At 37.8% G+C, this 22,275-nt stretch overlaps 2 protein-coding genes across 2 annotated transcripts; both read left to right on the forward strand.

The window, feature by feature from the left end:
- The first annotated feature begins 330 nt into the window (after positions 1-330).
- LOC139741667 (uncharacterized) lies at positions 331-11,057 on the forward strand. Its single transcript, XM_071652250.1, has 4 exons — positions 331-499; positions 1,438-1,503; positions 2,131-2,148; positions 10,960-11,057. The coding sequence occupies exons 1-4, from the start codon at positions 331-333 to the stop codon at positions 11,055-11,057; spliced, it is 351 nt and encodes a 116-aa protein (XP_071508351.1).
- Positions 11,058-12,768: 1,711 nt separating this feature from the next.
- LOC139741678 (uncharacterized) lies at positions 12,769-16,734 on the forward strand. The gene is made up of 3 exons (XM_071652261.1): positions 12,769-12,937; positions 14,957-15,022; positions 16,709-16,734. The coding sequence occupies exons 1-3, from the start codon at positions 12,769-12,771 to the stop codon at positions 16,732-16,734; spliced, it is 261 nt and encodes an 86-aa protein (XP_071508362.1).
- Positions 16,735-22,275: the final 5,541 nt, after the last annotated feature.

A 22,275-nucleotide genomic window follows, 5' to 3' on the forward strand; every position in this document is an offset into this window, starting at 1 on the left:
CATTCAGTAAGGGCAACTGTCTACAGAAACAAAATCTACAAAATGCAAGCTTAAAAAGTACCTGTTCCTCTCACACAGAGGATTATAACTACAATTTATAATGTTTATCTGGTATGCGTGTATTTGTTGTTTGCCATTACTTCTCTGTCGTCATGTTTGTACATGTGTTATATTTATCTTTTCATTTTTTAAAGCGTTTTGAGCATCGAAACGATTAAGGTGGACTTGTGCGCTATACAAGTAGTCACTATTATTATTATCATAACTATTATCATGTATCTCATATGGCCACACATCCTATAATGACCTAGCCAAACAACCTGACTCAAGATGGCAAAGGCTCTCTTCTTCGCCCTGGCTGTCGTGCTCATTGTCGCCGCCGTCGCCGAATTTGAGATGGAGGACGAGGCCACCGACATCGAGTTCCTGAAGAGGGACCCTGAGATGCAGGAGTTCTTCATGGCCGAGAAGAGGGGAAGGAACATGAGGAAGTACAAGTGTAAGTAGATGGAAAAGTACACGTACTAAGGTTCCACCTTTTGTTTTTATAGATATATTCGTTTGATTTTGTACTATTGCAACGTGTAATGTAATGCATTCGTGGATGAAGAGAAACAAGATTTTTATTTTCTTCGTGAGGAATATCTATCACTTAAAATCTTACTCTTAGCTCCTTTCTGTACACATCGCCTAACTTCGGAATAACGAGCTGTAACCATATTTAGTTGTGAACCACAGGTTCACGAAATAAAAGTACGAAATGATGCAAGATGTTACGATTCTACGATATGCCCATGCATGGGGGACGGAAGCACAGCACATCATGTAGAACATAGGTAGTTTTTCACTTTCAAAATGCTGATAGAATAGAAATGGATAGATTTTGTCAACAAAAGTATTCTGAAAGAAAAGGGGGAATGTTACGGGAAAGAAACGAGGAATGAAACGGGGAATGTGGGGAAAATTTGAGAGAGCTTTAAAAACTGATCAAAGTCAGCTTTGTCTCAGATTTGGGGGATGATGTGCAGTTAACCCGTTCTGAAATCCCCATAGACTTAATACACAGGCCACCAGGGGGGTGTTTCATAAAGCTGTTCGTAAAGTTACGAACGACTTAAGAACGACTGGTGATCAGTTCTTGTGCTGAATTATGGAAATTCTGATAAGTATAGCACATCAGAACTGATCACCAGTCGTTCGTAAGTCCTTAGTAACTCTACGAACAGTTTTTTTTTTTTTTTAAATAGGGCCCAGGTTCCCGTAGGAAACGGGTTAAGATGATGAGAATATTCTACTTTAATTTTAACTCATTTAAAACTAGCTCGGTTCATATTATGTAATTCCATTTTATTTAAGAGCATTTTAAGTGTAATAAGAGCATTGTTCTTGAATCATTCCAAAAGGGTACTGATTTCATTAATCTGGTTTTCATCTCAGACTGCGCACAGGGCAACCAGGACTGCTGGTGCAGCAGGAGAAAGGGCAACATTGTCTTCTGCAGTGGTAAGTATGCTTGAACAACCTAACAACCAAGGGACAGAATGTAGAGAAAGCTCTCCTTTACGTCATGTTTTGCCTCGATCTCTCGCTATAAATTCTTTTTTTTTCCCCGCATATCTGGAGTCATTGAGTAAATAATCGCGAATGAACTGGCACATGACTCTCAAAGCGAATTGTACATGCGTCTCTTGCGAGTCCATCCGATGTAATCACCCACGATGATGTACCATCAATAATGATTTGGTTGCTTGCTTCATACGCAGTTTTAGGGGCTTCCCCTTTTTAGCGCTGGGATGGGACTGCACTAAGTCAACTTCAAAGACGAGTATATAAAGTAGGCCTACGGTATTTTTGTGCAGTTTATGCTTTCTCTACATAATTGGAGATGATAATAATTATATTGGATGGCATTAATTCATGAAATACCAAGAAGCATTGCACTCGTTAGGACAAATATTCCCTGATATCCCATTCATAGCTATCCAATATAATATAAACATCGTGTTATTATGACAATGACTTGTTTTCTTTTGAGTTCGGTCGTCACATTTGACTGCTTGTTTCATCATCGTGTGTGCTAGATGCGAAACATGTCCAGTTATGTTCTGATCTTTTTTCTGCTTTATGCAGGTGCTGGAGATGGCTCGGGTATCACCCAATAAACATGAGCGCATCAACCACGTGACCGAAAATTCCGGAACACCAAGACCGTAGATATTTCGGCGAAGGAACCGTTCACTTCGTTTCTAAAAGACAATCTTTCTTACCGAATTAGCTCTCTCGGTTTGTTCGGCATGTTCATTTGCCATAGACGAATTGTCATCATATTTGCCCGTTTACTCGATGAAAAAAGAACTGGACAATAAATCTGATTGCACAGTCACTCAATGCTTGTTTCATTTGTCTTTATTAGTCGCCCCTTGTGAATGATACGTGCATGTGAAGTGATGGAATTGTGTAGTGGAAGCACACCACTTAAGCATACCGTGTTTGAAGAAAGTGGTAACAATACTACGGGAACAAAAGATAACGTGACATGTAATAAGGAAAATAATAGCACAAAGAAAGTACAAGAAGAGAGCAAGCGAGAGCAAGCGAGAGAGAGAGAGAGAGAGAGATGGAGAGAGAGAGAGGGAGCTCTAGATAAAAAAAAAAGACAGCATGAAAGAGAGGTGATTCATGTCTGGTGAGTCTTCGTGTGAGATTACACGTGTGTACATATCCTTGGTGTATGACTGAGTGCGTATGGAGGAAACCAATAAGGAATGGAAAAAGGAGTGCGTAATGATATTGTTCGACTCGACTGTATGACTTGTAATATATATATATATATATATATATATATATATATATATATATATATATATATATTACAAGTCATACAGTCGAGTCGAACAATATCATTACGCGCAATATATATATACAAGATTACAGTTTATGTGAATAGAAACACTAACATCCGTCACACTGTAAACAAACTGTGCACACATACGACACAGGACAGGAGGATGAAATAATTCAGTTCAATTCAGAATTTAATTATACTTTAGGTTCCATCAAACAAAAGGTAATAGGTCTCCATCCTATACTATAAAAGCTGTACATTTGTCGATCCGTATTGTTTAACAATTAAAAAAAAAGTTCAATTAAGAAAGTATAACACAAAATTATATGTACGAATATATGCACACTTTGCAAAGGTACCAAAGAGAGTAAATATAGCGATGGAAAAGAGTACGTTATCCTATGAGCATAGGATATAGTAAGACGTATAGAGAGAAATATAACAGTAACATACGACTATACATTATTCTATGTAACGTTAATAGCATTTGATAATTAACATACGAGGATGTGATGCTCATAATATAAAAGCATATTGTAAACACTACATATTTTAAAGTGTAGCGAAAGTACAAACTTAAAGTAAGATAACACTGTTACGACACGTGTACCAGGAAAATATGGTGACAAGGGCCCTGTTTTATGAAGAGTTAAAATTGATTGATTTCGACCGTAAGTCTATGGCAGTCTGTGTGGTAAGGACATTTAAAATCGATTTCATATTTTGATAAAACGTGGCCAAGAGTATCGATACACACAAAGACACGCAGGTGGTCACGTTGTCAGGTGATGTACAAGGACGCCATATTGTAGCAAGAGAAAAGAACACAATTACACTACAGCACAACGGAGAACAAGGAGAAAGGAGCAGGAGCAGAAAAGAAATTAAGGAAAAGAGGTATGTGGACTCTCTTAGAACTGTGGAAAGTAAGAAGGCATCACATAAACGATTTAATCATGATCTAACTGTAGAAGACAAATATTTAAGTTCATATCTAAATGTATTGCAATTAGACAATTATTTCCACCTGTAGACTAGGTTATTCCAAAATCTGGATCCAGTATAATAATTTCAATTTCAATTTCAATTTATTTTCATATTTCTCGATGAAAAAATACATCAAATATAACAAAATTAAATGAAGTACATGATATCAAGCTGGAGGCATACATAAAATATTGCAAATATATAAAACATAGAGTGGTCGATCTATGAGGTTTGGAGTCTGTGAATGAATGCTAGAGAAATATGAAGGAACCTACTTAAAAGCGAGCTTGTTGAGCGTAGGTCCCAATTAAAATCGAGTTAAAGATTAAGATGGGGAGCACGGGTACAACAATGACCGAAACATATAACAGAAAAAAAAGTACAATTATACAGTTATATAGCAATTTCTTCTCTAATGCAGATTTGGGGTCGGATAAGCCACATGCTGTAGGCGGATGACCCATTGTTGTTCTGGCAATGATAACAATTTGACTCAATATATAATAACAATGATACGGTTTATAAAGTATTAGAAATTTATACTTTGCCTGTATTAAGGAGGGAACACATGCACCTGCAATCCCCCCCCCCCAAAAAAAAGACATTCAACAACCAGTTACAGTGCAGAGAAAATTAAAATACCAGCTGTTACCTCGCCCCAACTGTCTTAAAGAAGGAAGAATAATGATGATAATAATGATGATAATGATAATGATACTAATAATAGTAACAATAATGATAATAATAATGATAATGATAATAATAATAATAATAATAATAATAATAAGAAGAAGAAGAAGAATAGTGATTCAGGGTAATTAAAATGTACCTATTCCAATTGACTAATGGGAAAGAATGAATTATGAAATACAAAAATCATTACAAGCACATACACGTACATGGAAGTATAAAGTAAAAGGATGAAACAACAATAATGAAAAATATGAAATTACATAATGTACATATAGATCCAGCGGAAAGCAATGAGTCTTGAGGGCCACTTTTAAACAGTCAACAATCGAAACGTAACGGATAGCTTAAGGCAACTGATTCCACAGGTAAGGCCAGTACGTGCAAACGACCGATCCCCCATTATTTCTTAGTTTTTGGAACAGGTAATTTACAGTCGGAGAATTATAAGGTATCAACACATCAATATTGTACTCTGCGGCAGATCCGTATATGCAGTGAAAACCAACAGGTACCAACATTCAACAGGTAACCAGTGCAGTTAGGATAGAACGGGGGTAATGTGAGTATGAACAATGTATTTTGGGCATGAACAGTTCTTATCATCAATACAAAGATAGAATTCATTGAATCGTCGTGTGGGGTATAGTTGTGTAGGTGACTATTTCGACGAAATACACCCTGAAATATTTTGGGTGGGTGATTAAAACATCTTGGCCCGAATTCACGAAGGTGGTACAAATGAAACCATGGTTTAAATCATGGACAAAAACCATGGAGCGCCAAGTGTCGCATGGAATATTTCGTTACGAAATCAGTCATTTCGTCGATGTTGATGATTACTTTGTAATGAAATGACGACATTTTGTAACTAAATGAACATTTCGTCGATGAAATGATTACTTTGTAATGAAATGACGAAATTTTGTAACTAAATGAACATTTCGTCCACGAAATGATAATTACGTTAACGAAACGGGCATTTTGTCGACGAAATGACCAATTTCGTAACGAAATATTCCGTGCGACTTTTGGCGCTCCATGGTTTTTGTCCATGGTTTAAATCATGGTTTCATACTTGTACCACCTTCGTGAATTCGGGCCAAAGTGGCCAAGTTCAAATGAACACAAATCCTTTATTTTCAGACTTTTATATTTTGAAAACAAAACAAACAAAAACACCAGCGGGGAAGAAAAAAACGAATCGAAACAAAATTCAATACAATTCATTTATTTCATTAATCGCGACAAAAAAAAAACAGAGATGTCCATTCGTTTTCCTTATAAAATTTTGACTACTTTTAGGGTAGACTAATCTAAAGGCCTATATCTACCACATCAAGCAGAAATTACCTTATTTTTCATTCATTGGCTACCATAGCTAAGTGTTCTAATTCCAGCTGCCGTCTACAAAGATATCTGAAATGCTCCTGTTTAGCTGGCATAATGTGAAGCATAAACCCCAACCACATTAGATTTTGTCACGAGGTACCGCGGCTGTAAGTTGGATAGTAATAGAGATAATAACGTTATCATTACTCATACCTGTAGCAATGACATGAATCACTACACGTTCATTTCGCCAAAAATATACCTAGTAAAAGTATAATAAAAAGTATAATGACGGGTATGACAAAGGACTTCAAATACCACATAGTCTGACTAAGTTCACTAAAAGTCTAGAATATCAAATATTGAATTGAATCTTCAACATCATTTGATATTGAATAGATTAAATTTGACCATGAATTTTGGCGGCGAGTGAAAATATGTTTGCCGAATTTGGTAACGCTATACTAAGGTGCGACCATGAAGACAAGTGTCGTCTTGCGACCATTGGAAGACAAGTGTCGTCCATCTGACAACCCCGGTCGGGGCAGCTATAGCTGATGTGCGTGCGATACACTGATCCGCTAGTTATTTAATAATGATAACCAATATTTACATAGCGCTGTTTCTAAACAGACACACAAGGTTCTTCAACAATTTCAACAAAATATAAGAATTCAACAATATTTTCCAAACAAAACAGAAAAAGTACAAAGCAAAACAAATAAACAATGACTATTTCCCCTATTCTTGATGAGAAAACACATATAAAACAATGTGCTCACCAATTTCCGGTGAAAGCATATATTTTCTTGAAAAGTGGTGATACACAAGATAAGGGCACACAACAAAATATCCCTTTTTATCAACATCATAAGACAGACATCGTGAACTTTCATCACATCAACGCTTTACGTAAGACAGTTGAGGCATAATCGTAATTGTTAGATAAACTTACCGAGTACGTTCAGTCAGACGTTACTCTGATCAGGGTGTCAGGACAAAAATTTTTGCCCTACTGGCAATTGATCAACATCATTCGGATCCAATCAACACATGGAGGAAACGAATCTAAAGTAGCATGGAATTAATGAGACCATGCATCCCTTCATGTTCCATTTACCGGCGGAAAGCGAAGAGTGGTACATCAGCGAATTATATTCCACATACTAAGAATCTTGCTATAGGATTGGTGAAGAGCTTATCACGTGATAAAACGTAGTTTTCCCCATCACATCACCTGAGAAGAAAAGTTCGTTACACTCTATAGTCCCTTTTGTTTCGCTGATCTCTTCAGTCTATACAGTCCTAACGCGAGATGAGTACGCGCGAAAATAAGTGCGTTGCACTGTGGACTATCATTTAAAGTGAAAACTAAGTTTCGGTAAGTGCTTGAGAACCCGTCTAGCACCATTTCATTTTTGCTTGCAATATATCGAAAGAGTCCACTAAGAAACTTACCTGGCTGACGCGGTTTGCCGGAATGATGAGTCGGTTTGGAGTATTTTGAGAAAAATAATAATAGTAGGAAAACCGACTTTTATTCCAGAAGGCTCCAGACTAACTCGGTCTCGGGAAAAATTCGACCCTACTTCAGACAATTCACACGCAGTAAGTGATCTCCACATTCTACTGGCCACTGCATAATACCAAATGAGGCCTAACTGAATGGACAGGAAAGTGCGTGCTACGTAATCCAGTACAAATCAAAACAAAAATGACAGCGCGCGGTCCTCAGTTGCTGAGACGCGCGGTCTTTGGAGTTTTTTGTTGTTGTTTATCAAGCGCCTTTGGTTGTTTTAGAGATGCTTGATAGGCGCACACTAATTTTGCATGCGCGCAAAAGAGTTTTTTGTTGCGCGCGTTGTAACAACTCGGACCATTACTGCGAGTAGCCACAACACGAAGCGCTAGTTTATACAGGCCGCTCCCATAGGACAACACTGTTGGTACAATCAGAGGGACAACCATACAACTCATCTCGCCGTCAAAGCGAAGCCGAGTTATCCCCGAGTCCGAGTTTAGCCTGACCCCGTTCGGGTAAGTTCTGAGACTGAACCTTTTTGGTTAATATTTCGCATTTTCGTCGTTACCCATCGAATATCTTGTAATAAGATCGTTATCCTGCACATTTCCTAAGCATACGTTCACATTTGGGAGCGAAATTTGACAACTTTTGCAGGCGTACCAGAACTTTGTTTGGGCTTTAACTACTGTCACTGTCTTGATAGTCCACAGTGCAACGCACTTTAACTTCGGTGCCGCGCGGTGCGCGCAGCAAATTCATTGTTTAGTCATGTACGCGCACACGTCTAAAGTACTATTATAAAATGGGTTCAAGAATGTAGCCAATTGGAAGCGCTGAAATGAGTCACGTGTGCTTGTATTAATTTCTCACTAACATCCACGGCTGACGTCACAATGTTTGCACTAGCAGTGCGCACTCAATCAGTTGTTACAAGTGCGTCGCGCGCTACTATACGCGCTGTCAATCCTGTAAACAACTTCTAGTTCGGGCTGCCGGCCGGCCTTTCTTGTGTGCATAACATGTGTGGCGTACGTATACTCTTATACGTACAGTACTTAGGCCTATATGTGCGGGATTTCCGAGTGCGACGTGCGTAAATGTTTGGGACGAACATCTTCGGACATCTTGATCCACAAAGGTACATGAAAAATGCTGTTTCGACCCATTTTATAAAACAAATGATGCACAGGATTATTTCGGGGCGTTAGTGGAGATGCAGCTCACTCTCGGGTATTTACATCTCCACTAACGCACTCTATCCTGTGCATCATTTGTATATTAGTAGTAAACTATGTAGCCTAAGCCCTAATTATATTCCACATACTAAGAATGTTGCAATAGGATTGGTCCAGAACTGATCACGTGATGAAGCGTAGTTTTGTCCATCACATCACCTGTATGGTGATAGTAAGCAAATAATCAACGTTGGTGAAGGTGATGGGACAAACTATCACTTCAGAGGCAATCTGGATGTAGCTATCTTTCCGAAGCGCAGCTGAGGAAAGATAGCGTACACATTCAGATCGCCGAGGAAGTGATAGTTTGTCTCATTGTCTGAAACTAAAAGTTGATTATTTGCTTTATATTCCACATCTAGGGTCCTAGAAATTCCCATTTTATTCCAAATCTGAAACCTTTTTAGCTGTCTTTAGGTATCCTTAGGGCTTAGGCTACGTGTGCGCGTAGATGACAAAACGATGAATTTGCTGCGCGCACCGCGCGGCACTGAAGTGAAAGTGCGTTGCACTGTGTACTATCAAGTGACCTAGTTAAATGATAGTCCATAGTGCAACGCACTTTTATTTCGCGCGTACTCATCTCGCGTTAACACTGTATGGACTGCCAGAGATCAGCAAAACAAACAGCTGTCTTTATAGATGACAAAACAATGAATTTGCTGCGCGCACCGCGCGACACTGAAGGGAAAGTGCGTTGCACTGTGTACTATCAAGTGACCTAGTTCTTCTCGGGTGATGTGATGGGCAAAACTACGCTTTATCACGTGATCAGCTCTTGACCAATCCTATAGCAAGATTCTTAGTATGTGGAATATAATCCCTTTTGTTTCGCTGATCTCCACACAGTCCACACAGTCCTAACGCAAGATGAGTACGCGCGAAATAAAAGTGCTTTGCACTGTGGACTATCATGTGACCTAGGTCACTTGATAGTACACAGTGCAACGCACTTTCACTTCGGTGCCGCGCGGTGCGCGCAGCAAATTCATTGTTTTGTCATCTACGCGCACACGTAGCCTAAGCCTTAAGGATACCTAAAGACAGCTAAACGGTTTCAGATGTGGAATAAAATGGGAATTTCTAGGACCCTAGATGTGGAATATAAAGCAAATAATCAACTTTTAGTTTCAGGCAATGAGACAAACTATCACTTCCTCGGCGATCTGAATGTGTACGCTATCTTTCCTCAGCTGCGCTTCAGAAAGATAGCTACATCCAGATCGCCTCGGAAGTGATAGTTTGTCCCCTCACCTTCACCAACGTTGATTATTTGCTTACTATCAGCTACCAAATCTCAATTCTGAGTAGTGACAAATGATATGGGCATGATGCGCGGACGTGCTTAATCATTGCGTTTAAATCGGCCCATTTCAGGCGTTGAAACACAGGCTATCCGTATTTACAGAGATTTCGTGTCGAGTGTTCTTTCGTGGAATGTCATGAGAATCATTCTTTGTTGGAAGTAACAACGAATCAATCCTGATTATTCACTACAGTATCTTGCCAAGTGGCAAACACATTAAATGCATTATATTTATTCAGAAAGTTACTTTTTTGTTAAATTTGAAGAAAAAAAATACCATACTGAAGAAACCATGCACGAGGCGAGGTAAACACGAGAAGATGAAGTTTCTGCAGTGAAATCTGCCAGCCTTCGTCCGGCGAAGTGCCTCGTGAGACAGAAGATTAGCTTTATTTCCTTCAGCATTTTTAGCATATTTTCCATAAACACTTTCTATTCTTCCTCTTTTGAACGTCGTGTAATGTTCTTTTTAGATCCCATGTAACAGTGCGCTTATGAAGTTGGGAAATATCGATGAGTTTACTAAAGTTGCAATTGAGGTACAACGATTTTCTTCGTTTACCGAAAGTGAAGAAGTATGCATTCTTCGTCAATGATGGGAGAGATGTTTGTTTGTTTGTTTGTTTCTTCTTGTTTCTTTTTTTTCTTCAATATACATACATCAGAGAGAGGGAGAGAGAGCAATGAATAAAAAAAAAAACTCGGAAAAAACCGCTCGGTCGATCGAGTGATGGAGGTGACTGCTCACAGAGAAAAAGGCCATAACGCAGCTTTAAATTGATACCTACACCAATTAACAGGAAAGCAAGCTATAGCACGAGGGTTCTGAACAATTTCGGGAATACATGTGGCAAAGCTTGAGGGATAGTAATAGTTGTAACGCAGAAAGAAGTCACAAAACCTTCATGACTGAGGGGGTACTAAAGGTCCATGCAACAAACGCTTAGAAAAGGTCATCTTGTTGGCCTTCAAGGTATGCACTACAGTTATTATTTTTACATTCGTTTATGATTAGTATCATTGTCATCTTGATCTACAGGTGGTGGAGGTGTCGGCCTGAGTGGAATGTCTCTGAATGATATGACCATAGTATGGGTTCAAGCCCATGCGAAGCCCGACACGTTTGCCCTTCAGTAAGGCACTTTGTATACATTGCTGCTCTAAATGGAAACCCAGTAGGATGAGAAAGTTTATATTGGTTGATCAGCATGTGCACGCCTGTAAAATGTCTGCGACTGAGTGGAATGCTCCAAAGAGTGAGCACTGTCAGTGCTGATTTGAAATGTACTTACTTTTTTATCTATTTATTCATTTATTTGTTTGTTTACTTATTTACTTATTTATTTATCTATTTCTATTCATTTCTAATTTTCTGTCAGGGTAGCCCATTCACTAATAAGTAGTGATATTCCATGGAGCCCTGAAAAATATTAACGAGTATAATCGTATATATACATTAAAAAGCAAAACGTATACAGAAGAAAACATAGATTTATACTATACATTGCAAAGTATAACATAAAAGATGCAGTGTATATTGATATACCGCAAGAGGTCACCAGAATGCCTAAATATCAATTAAAACAGATTTACAAATAAATTAAAATAAATCAGTTGAAATAATGCTTCCAATCACCGGGAAAATAATAGTGTTAAGCGCATTTCATTGAGACACTTAACGAGTGTGAAATGCTGATATATTATATACATATATTATATGTATATATAAAACTAGCAAGCTATCGATACTCAAAATGGAAAATTAGAACGCTTGTTAGGATAGCGACTAGCATTATCATCAAACAGACTGCGATAAGATGACTGGGGGAGGGGTGACGATCGTGGGTGCAATGCATGTGTGGTGGTATAATATAGATCAGAGGTGAAAGACATATACAAGAATTACCATCATATGAACTTTATACAGGAGAAAAAAAAAATCAAAAATCAAAGAGGAGAGAGATAGAGAAGGAGAAAAGACACAAAACTATTGAAGGGAGGATGGGGGCGAGGTATTGGTATAGAGAAAGAGAGTAAGAAACAGATGTACAAGCTGAACGAAACAAAAAATGAGTGAAAACCTTTGGCGTCTTTTTCGACCTTCGCTGAGAGCTAATGATCCAGGACCAAGACATCACAATTATGATTACAAGCATATCATGCCAAGATTACTGTGTATCTCTCTATCGAGATATATAAGGAAGCTAAGATGAAAATGTGAGAGTCCAAACGAAATATGAACTAATGAGTAGATTATTTCGTGACGTGATGGCAGTAAAGTTAAGCAGCATGCGTCTAATAGTGTGAGTGATAACCTTCAGCAAGATGAAACCACCAGCTGCTACTGAAATGTCTTCGTACAAAGAAATAGCGGAAAGAAAAGTATAAATTGAGGTCCGTTTCTTCGTCCGTCAACGTTCTCCAGTCGACGCGGCTGAAACCATCCCCAGAGACGCAATTTTCACCAAAGCTGATTGATTTTGCCGAGTAAGATTTGATTACTATGCCCTCTCAATTTATCATTTTTTGACCATTTACTAGTTAATTTTGTCGTTACTACATCATCCTTGTTATTGTGTTTAGCTAGCGTTAGGAATAGAGTAAATGTTCAAGATAGCTGAATTAATTGTTTTTCATTTTATCTCCTAGATGCCGATGACATCGGTGTGGAAATGTTCAAAGATTTTGGGGTATCATACAATAGTTATTTAATCTTTGAATTTCCGTGCATCTTGAGAATGTACAGTTCAAAGTAGATATTTAATCTAATAATATCCAAATTATATTAGTGAAAATTGCAATTTCATAGACCTTTCTTCATTCCTCTACCAGATCTGCAAACACCACCATGGCCAAGTTTCTCTTTGTCGTGCTCGCTGCCGCACTCGTCGTTGCTGCGCTGGCCGAGATGGAGTTCGAAGACGAGGAGACCGACCTCGAGTTCCTCAAGAGAGACCCCGAGATGCAGGAATACTTCATGGCAGAAAAGAGGGGGAGGTCCATGAAGAAGTACAAGTGTAAGTAAAGTCAACCATTTCCTGTTTTAAGAATAATAACCAAAGCATGGGTGAATAAGAATTGTTATCCAGAGAATTTCATTTACATTGTTCTCGATGATATCTAGATATCAAAAAATTATTGTGCTTTCGTTATAATGTTACGAACATAATTATACTAAGGAGCTCTGATAGCTGTTTAGTGCTTTAATCTATTTTATTCCAAACAAATCAACTCTTTGTAGAAAAAAACCCACATTGAGTAGCATGCAGTGCTTATCCCCTCATGAATACTGATTTCAAGAATATTCTTGAATATGTATTTGAAGCCATTTCTTATTTATGTGGGGGTGGGGTGGGGGTCCTTCACTGTACAAATAAATAACAAATTTGGGCCAGTATATAGTGCCATGATAAAGAGACTTGACTCAGAAGTATAGGAAGTCCAAAGAACGATCTAAAAATCTGTGCCAAGGTCATGACCTCCAGAGATTTTGTTAATTCCACATACAACACAATGTCACAATGAACAATTTCGAAATACCGAAATATTTATTTTACAAAATAAAAAGCTCTTCCTGCTACAAAACACCACGTAGTTAAAGAAAATGAGGTTTTATGAAAACAATACACTGATAGTTCAACCACTTTTACGGTGAGCTGAAAACAAGATCTATAACTTACATAAGTTCTAATGCAAAAATTAAGTGACAGCTACTCAACATTTGTCCGCAACCCCCCCCCCCCCAAAAAAAAAAAAAAAAAAAAAAAACTTATCCTGTCACGAAACACCACACATTGAAAAGAAATGTGTTTCTATTTGTTTGTTTTGGTGTTTTTTATGCTTGTACAATTTCAAAGTGAGCTAAAAAAAAAATGACAAAGTGAAAGTGCAATGCACAATTCAGTGAAGGCTGTCTAAACATTTGTCTGCCAAAATTTAAAATTCTTCCTCTTTCGAAACATCACATACAGACATAATGACATTAAGTGGGGCTCTATTGAAATAAAAAAAGTCGATGGTTCCACCACATGTTTGTCCTGCTGTCCCTGAAAAAAAAAATGAATGTAACGGTGAAAAAAAAAAAAAAACAAGATTTGATGAGTGAAGATCCAATGCACAATTCTGTGTAGGGTATCTTTTGTCTGCCCAAATTAAAACCTCTTCTAGCTGTTTCAAAATACTACTGTATGTAGTAAAAGGAAATGAGGTTCTATGAAAATTATAAACTGATAGTTCTGCAGGTGGTGTTTTCTTCTCTTCTGGAAAAATTGTGTAGTGCTACCGTGAGCTGAAAACACGTTTAGGCTCTGTATGGAAATTCTTGAAGCGTGTTTATCAGTCTCTCACTTTTTGTATTCAAATCATTCATGTGTTTTACTTGACAATTTTCACTGAGCACCTGCTAATTCCTTAATGGTTTTTCGAATGTACACCTTCACTTATATCACATTTCAATTAATGTTGATGCTTATTCCAAAAGTTCTTCATAATACTAAAATGAAATACACTTTATTTATCGAAACGGATGTTGCATTCATCAAGCAGATTCGTCATTCTGTAGGTTCTTTCTTCTGTAAGTTCTACATTTTTCCGAAAATGGAACAGTTTGTCCATTTGAAGATGAAATGAGGTTTGCAAATCTAAAGGGGAAAGAGGATTCAACGACCATAAATTGAAACAAGGCTTGTAAAATTGGGTCCGTTCATTCTAATCCGTGTACAAAGACTGTAAACCAATATATTCATCTTGATTTTACGGATCTACTGGACAGCGTTTCTTTGAAATTGGCAATTGCCGGTAGTTAAATGCCCCCAGAACCTTACAAGCCCCTTTCCACATATCCCACGGACTACACTGTAAGTGGAAAACTACTTTGAGGGCTAATATTATTTCTTGCAACTAGTCTGACCAAACGATATATTCGTGAATTGATCAAGCTTTGCAATCATTGATAAAACAACAGCAACAACAAAATGATAAATTCGCATATTAAACAGCCATTGCGCCGTACTCTCTTCTGTCACTGCCATATTCAGATTGCAGACAGTACAACATGGACTGCTGGTGCGGTAGAAGGAAAGGAAACATTGTCTTCTGTAACGGTAAGTTGAGTTCTATCGTGTGCTCTGTTACATTTTCCGTTTTGTGTTGTGTCTACTGTGCATTTGAAGCTACTGACAAACGGAACTGGTGTAACCATACACCGCTTGCCATTACAAACGTGACTAATGACAAAATGCCGTATTTTTGGAGGAATCCACTTTCGTTATTGCCCAAGGACCTGTATGATATTGACGTTTAAAAGAGAGCGGTCTTGAATACACCGATACAAACACTACTACTGACCGAGTCATTTTACCGCGATGGCTCGATCTGTATGGTTTTCGTGGACTGGTTACATTACATCTTGCATGACATGTTACAAATCCCCACACGTTAACCTTATCTTCTTCTTCTTCTTTTCTTCATGCGGAGATGATTTGACGTATTTTAGAAAAGCTGTTTAACTAACTCAGCGTGAGGGTGCTTCTTGTGTATTCTTGTGTATTTGCTCACGTTGTCGAGGGACCCGTTTCATAAAGATTGATCTTACAATAGGTACAATTCAAAAAAGTTGCGCTCGATCTGCTATTTATCCTGTTCTTTAAATCAAGCGTAAGTATCTTTATGAAACAGACTTAAGATCAATATTGATCTTACACTGAGTGTCTATTCACTGAGCTATACTCGATAAATCGAGCGTGAGATCAATCGTAACTCTCTGTGAAACAGGCCCCAGATTGTGTCATTTCAGTTGACGTTGTCGTATCAGAATTGTAGTTTCTGCACTGAACATGTTCATGATATTAAAGTGAGCACTCCCGCTAAAAACATTTCCGACTGGTTTGATATTGTTGCGCTGGACATTGAGGGATACGGGTGACGTATCCACGTTCCTGCGGTTCTGCCACGAGATATTCGATCTGTTTTGTGGTTGTTTTGTGCTTGAGTTTAGATTGATATCGCAGTAATTGTACATCTAAAAGATGTACTAACATGTTGAGATTTCACGCATTGGCTGCATGAAGAAATGAAGAAACAAACTGGTAATGCATTTGTGGCAAAAGATGTACTAACATGTTGAGATTTCACACATTGGCTGCATGAAGAAATGAAGAAACAAACTGGTAATGCATTTGTGGCCAATAAAGCATGAGTTTATTCGACACAGATTTTTGGCCTTTGTCAAGACTCCTGAAAAATTGAAAAAGGCGGAGGACGCCAAAAATTTGAGTCGAATAAATTCATGCTTTATTGGCCTAAAATGTATTACAGTTCGTTTCTTCATTAAAGAGATAGTACAGTATTGGTGGAGATGAGAATTGTACTTTTAACTTTTTTGCGAGATTCCAAGAAAACACTTATGAAATAGTACCAAACATACCATTTCAAGAGGAATTCAAATTCTATTTGATGAAAATCGGGTTTGGAATGGCTGAAACATCCAAAAACAAAGTAAAACGACGGGTCCAACATTTTATTAGGATCGCTCTGTTTTGGATATGTCAGTCATTTCAAAACCAATTTTCATCATATAAACGTTGAAATCCTGGAATTACACGCTCTTTCATATTTCATAAAGGATTCTCATTATCTCACCCCCCCCCAAAAAAAAAAAAAAATGTTAGAAAAATGAAGTAAGGTCTCAACCAAAACTATACGATCCCTTTAAAAGATGTACTGCATTCTTGAATAATGATCTTTAAGGGTGAATCTTATTTACTTTGCTTTCTCCTTTCTCTCTATAGGAGCTGGAGACGGATCACTAATGTAGAAGCCCGACAAGACGGCCACCCCCGTGGGGCACACTAGACCCAGGGCTAGGAAGAACTCTTCTCGCCCGAGATGATCAGCCGAATTTGTTTCCATGGCAGCTAGAGAATAGAGAAATGATATCAATCTTTATTCAATCGTATAATGCAATGAGATGTAAATAAAAGGAGATCACTAGTAAAAGTAACTGTGACTGATCTGAGTTTCCTTGAAACATTCTATTTCATCGATGCCGACTCTGATAAATAGTGATATACTTTTGTTGGTCTACATAGACATGTGACGTAAAGACACTCTGAGTTTCCAGGACTCTGGTATTGTGTTTGGCGTAATTACTCTGCTTCCGGCTTAGTACTGTGACCATTGACACCTTTTATTTTTTTTTTTTTTTTTATTCATGCTCCATATTCCACATTTCATACAAATTATATATTCCATTTGATTTTGAAAAAGAAATGTTTTTAACACAATGGTCAGTTTGAACCAAAATTGCACAAATGGATAAGGACGTATAATTGGCGTGTAATATGAGGAACCCACTAAAAAGCAAAGCTTGTAGGATGTGGGTTCCAAAAATGTAACAGGCTTTTAGTACAGTATATCAATTTCAAAAGTGACGTACAGTATATCAATTTCAAAAGTGACACCTTCAATGATAAACCCCAATATCATTGGTCCATGACGTTATGTTTCATGCTGGTGCACAATTATGATAAAATATGACATACGTGTATGTGTATATGTATATGTATATGTATATGTACATATATATATATATATGGTGAAAGAAATTAGACTTCAGACGGACGTTGCCTCAAATCTAATGTCTTTCACTATATGCTACCCACAATGAGGCACCGCGTACGTTTGGGAAAGAACCAATCCCTCGCACTATATATATATATATATATATATATATATATATATATATATATATATATGTGTGTGTGTGTGTGTGTGTGTGTGTGTGTGTGTGTGTGTGTGTGTGTGGGTGGGTGGGTGGGTGGGTATGTGTCTTTGAGTCTGTGTACATTTTAGATCTGACGAAGGGTGAAGCCAGGAAACTAATAAAGGGGTTAATGCAACACTACGTCCACCTGTGTACGTTTCGAATGTCACCGCATAAATTCAATGCGTCTTCCCTCCACGTTAATGAGCTTTAAGTTCCTTGCTGTAGCTATACATTATACACTTAATGTACACCACGCAATGAAGAGAGAACATGAGACAAGGCAGGTTATTGACCCTGTGCTCTATAGTACCCGATATCTCAGAATGTGATACGTTAATGATTAACATTATTTACATGTTATGCTTCTTGCAGTGTGCTTTTGGTGCTGGTAGGCAGCTGTGTTTATGTGTAAAAAGAAATTACCGTGTCATTCTGTCCATCCATCTTCCATTTATCGTCCATCATCCATCTTCCCTAATACATTCATCACAGCAGTCTATGGAAGCATTACCTACTGCGTGGCTATAGTTTGCTGTACAGTTTGTCCAAAAAAAAAACAACAACAATCGGATTTTCGCATTGATAACTTCTAATGCGATTAAACTTTGTGAATGATATTTAAGGGCCTTGGAATATAACATCTTAGCTATATTTCACAGAAAACCCTTTTCAATTTGGTTAAGTGGTCACAGAGAAATGTGGTTCGTTGTAAAGCATGTCATGGATCTGTTTCTTCCAAGTTTAGCACTTATGGATGCTCTTGCTCTTTGAACTGCATAAAACTATTTATGTGTGAACACAATGGACAGAACCTGGAGAGAAGGGATTCCTGACATGCTCTACAAGGATCCTCGTTTCTCTATTACCACTGAAGCAAATCGAATGGGGTTTTTCCTGTAAGATGTGGGTAATAAGTTATAGTTTCATATCCTGAAATTGTATTTGGATTGACTTACAATTTTACAAGTTATCATTGCGGAGAGTCCCGTTTATTCATCATCAGTATTATTATTTTTTTTTTTTTGGAGGGGGGGGGGACATATAGTACAGTGGATTCCCTATATAACGAAGTCCCCAAGAGTTTGCTCTCGTTATGTCGAAATTTCGTGATAACCAAACATGGAACAGATTAAAACAGAGAACCGTTAATTTCGCTACAATACTTTTTACTTTGTTGTAACCGGAATTTTGTTATTACAGTCTCACTTATAACGGGAGTGCACTGTATCTCCAGTTTCTTTTCGAATCCCCATAACCATGATAACAGTTATCATTTATGGAGACACCAGTCACGGAAAAAAAGAAACATCGAGTAAAATACCTATGACAGGAACAACGAGAATGCTACATTATATACATTCAACTAATACTTGCAAAAGCAGTTACAAGCTTATAATTAAAAAAGAATGAAAATTTGTACACAGAGTAGACGAATTAACAAGGTTAATATCCAACCTGTATTGATTCTAAACATTTGACACTTCTTTATTATTTTTTCCTATACCGTTCAATTTTCTTATATTCTCTTCCTCACTTTCTCCTCCCTTCTCTTTCCCTCTTGTTTATCCTTCACTTTCTCTTCCCTCCCTCTCTCAAACTCCTCTTTAAGATCTTCCGCTCTTCCTTTTCGCTCTCTTCCCTATTTCTCATTTTCCTTCCTCAAAGTCTTTCCTATCCCTCAGCATCCTCGCTTTCCTCCTTCTCACCTCATTAAAACGATGAAAGATAACCTTACGGCTTAGGGTCCTGATAAATCAGATTTTGATGTTTTCCACCTGTTATGTATTCAAAGCTTTCATATTCTGAGTGGATTCTTCAGAGACGTTTATGAAGGACATAACAAAGTAGTATTAATTAATTTTGTCATCGCTTCGATGCATATATAATAATTATATATCATATACAATTAAGTATCCATATATACATATTTATGCCCACTTTATTGAAAGATAACATATTTTCTCATGACAAATGTAATGTGGAGTTTTGTATGCGTACATCCGAGTATCTGTCGAAACGATTAACAGCACATAACATGAAATTGAGGGCAAAGCCAGCACATAACATCACAGCACAGCTCATAACTTGAAATTGGGAGCAAAGCCTAACAATGTGAACAAGGAATAACTCTTTAAAATTTGCTTTAAAATGATTCTGTCTTTATGGGCCTACAACTTTCCAGCACAGTATATAATGATGAGAGGAAATTGTAAGTGTGTATGAATGTGCTTTAAAATTTAACATAGTTTGTAAACAGTCTGCGCAAGAAACCATAATGATTGCAAAACTGCACATGAAAGTAAATCGATAAGCAGTAAGTTATAGCAATTACAGCTCGGTTTTAATTTCTGTTAACTGAGAATTGTCACCGCCGCTTGTACGATCGAGCACACACGTTACACATACACATGACATAAACATTTTGTCGCCCGCTACGACCGTACGAGTTGATGCAGAAACGAGAAATGAATGTGAAAAAACAAACCGACTCATCTAATTTATTTCAATTACGATGAAAAAGTTTCCTTATGAAAATCAATTCAAATTCATCAAACGGTCCTTCAAAAGTAATATCGAAGGATTCAAAATATATTCAAATATTATTGGGAAAAAAATGACGGCTAGAAAAAAAACAGCGGCCTGTCGAAAAAACGCATTTAAGTGCCCTTTATACGTATTCTCAGGGTGGTCGGTGAAAATGAGCAGGGCAACTGAGTGCGGAAAAAATGACACCCCACGCGTTCGAAGCCGCCATCTAAGAGCGCGTACCTCAGATCGCATTTTCAGTGCGCGCTTGTGAATCCGGAGTATTTTCTCCACACGTGAGTAGAATTTCAGGCCAATTGTGAGATTTTTCACGTATATCTTGAAGACTTACTTTTGGGAGTGGATGTGGGCCCCAGTGATACATATAGTATGATAGGACAATACATTGTGTGATTGCTTTATGTTTCCTCCGCAATACATTAAAAAAAAAATGTATGTAGTGATTGAGTTATATACCTTTTCTACTTGGGCAGCATTAAATATTCGGCAGAGAAACGATTATGCACTTGTATTGCAGATTTGGGGCAGAGCAGTAACCGTTTTGGTCTTGTGTTTTCAATCCAAATTACTCTAAGAATTGTGCTGTGTAGGCAATACTACATCCTTCATCTGTCAGCTCTGTCAACTCCTTCGCTACATTTGACCAGTTAGTTGTAAGCATTTCTGCAAGTAATACCATTGAATACTATCCAAAAAGATTTAAAGATAGTCATATCACAAGTCTGGGAGCACTTGAGTGTCTGATTATGTCCAGAGTTCATTTGAGTCATATCTGATTAAGTGTATCCAAGTTAGAGACTAAACAACCGGCTAGCACTCATTCAAGAGAGCTGAACGCTTTCATTATCTCGTTTGCCAATATTATTCCCAATGGTCTCCGCACGTACAGTATCTCATCCATGCTCCAGCGCGCACACGTAACAAAGATATTCTTTTACGCTTACAGTGAAAGGAAGTGACTAGACAAGGTGATACTTAAGGTTTTCTTAATTTTCATAAGGTGAATGTCCGCTTGAAAGATGATATCCCAGGTAATATCAAATTCACATTTTGCTATTTAGGTGAATTATGCCCTTGAAAGGAAAGAACTGCCTCCGAATCCTTAATCTATAAATACAGTAAACTTTCTTCTCTATCACCATAAGCCAGCTCGTCAGGAAAAACAGCCAGATTCTCATTTGGTAAGTCTCTCTATACACACGATGTGATTTAAGCCAACTGGGGATCCGTCAAAGTGGATTCTCTGGTTAAGGTTTGAGAAGCAGCTTCCCAGAAAGATGGGAATCGAGCTTAGCTGCTTGTTGCATGATGAGCTGACTTTATGCCGTTATGTCATTGAACATTCTTTCGTCGTATCTATTCCAATCTTTTGCTTTTCGTGATGTGCGTGCTTCCAAAAGGTTATATATTCATCAAGTAATTTATTAAAGTATAGTTTAGATTGTTTCATTAAATACGTATGACTTTGATGCTCTTCCTCAAGCAAAAGTTGGCGTTCCATGCCAAAGATCCGTGTTCGATTCCCGGCGGAGACCAATTTTTCAAATCTTGCGCTTTTCCGAAAAGAGGAACAGTAAGAGGAATAATGATTTCACAGCAACGCACCGATTTCTCCTTCCTTTCTCATATCTCACACAAGGTATTTTTATGTATATGATGTACAATTTGTATTCTGTAAACGGGAATAATAAGTCTTCGGACTTTTCATCGGTCTGAATGTTTCTGATGGCAATAAATCAGATCAATTTCAATTTTCAATTTCAATTTCAATGCGATATCGATCGATGTGATATTGGACATATATATTGATACTTTTTTTTTCTGCGCATCTTTTTCCTCTTCAAGAAAACAACCATCGGCAAAATGGCCAAGGCTTTCATCTTCGCGCTCGCCGTCATGCTCGTAGTCGCAGTCGTGGCTGATTTCGACGACGATGTCACCGACGACGAGATTGATTTTCTAAAGAGGGATCCTGCCATGCAGGATTTCTTCTCAGCAGAGAAAAGGGGCAGAAAAATGAAGAAATACAAATGTAAGTATTTC

The sequence above is a fragment of the Diadema antillarum genome, unplaced genomic scaffold (genome assembly GCF_040938485.1).
Source record: "Diadema antillarum isolate AM-2024a unplaced genomic scaffold, OU_Dant_1.0 scf00000031, whole genome shotgun sequence".
Taxonomy (NCBI): Eukaryota; Metazoa; Echinodermata; class Echinoidea; order Diadematoida; family Diadematidae; genus Diadema; species Diadema antillarum.

What these genes read in the sequence shown, in the direction of transcription:
- LOC139741667 (XM_071652250.1), top strand. Translation starts at nt 331, where the DNA reads ATGGCAAAGGCTCTCTTCTTCGCCCTGGCTGTCGTGCTCATTGTCGCC. An exon ending in GAACATGAGGAAGTACAAGT is followed by an intron (nt 500 to 1,437) that starts GTAAGTAGATGG and finishes TTTTCATCTCAG; the next exon opens with ACTGCGCACAGGGCAACCAG.
- LOC139741678 (XM_071652261.1), top strand. Translation starts at nt 12,769, where the DNA reads ATGGCCAAGTTTCTCTTTGTCGTGCTCGCTGCCGCACTCGTCGTTGCT. An exon ending in GTCCATGAAGAAGTACAAGT is followed by an intron (nt 12,938 to 14,956) that starts GTAAGTAAAGTC and finishes TGCCATATTCAG; the next exon opens with ATTGCAGACAGTACAACATG. An exon ending in AAACATTGTCTTCTGTAACG is followed by an intron (nt 15,023 to 16,708) that starts GTAAGTTGAGTT and finishes TTCTCTCTATAG; the next exon opens with GAGCTGGAGACGGATCACTA.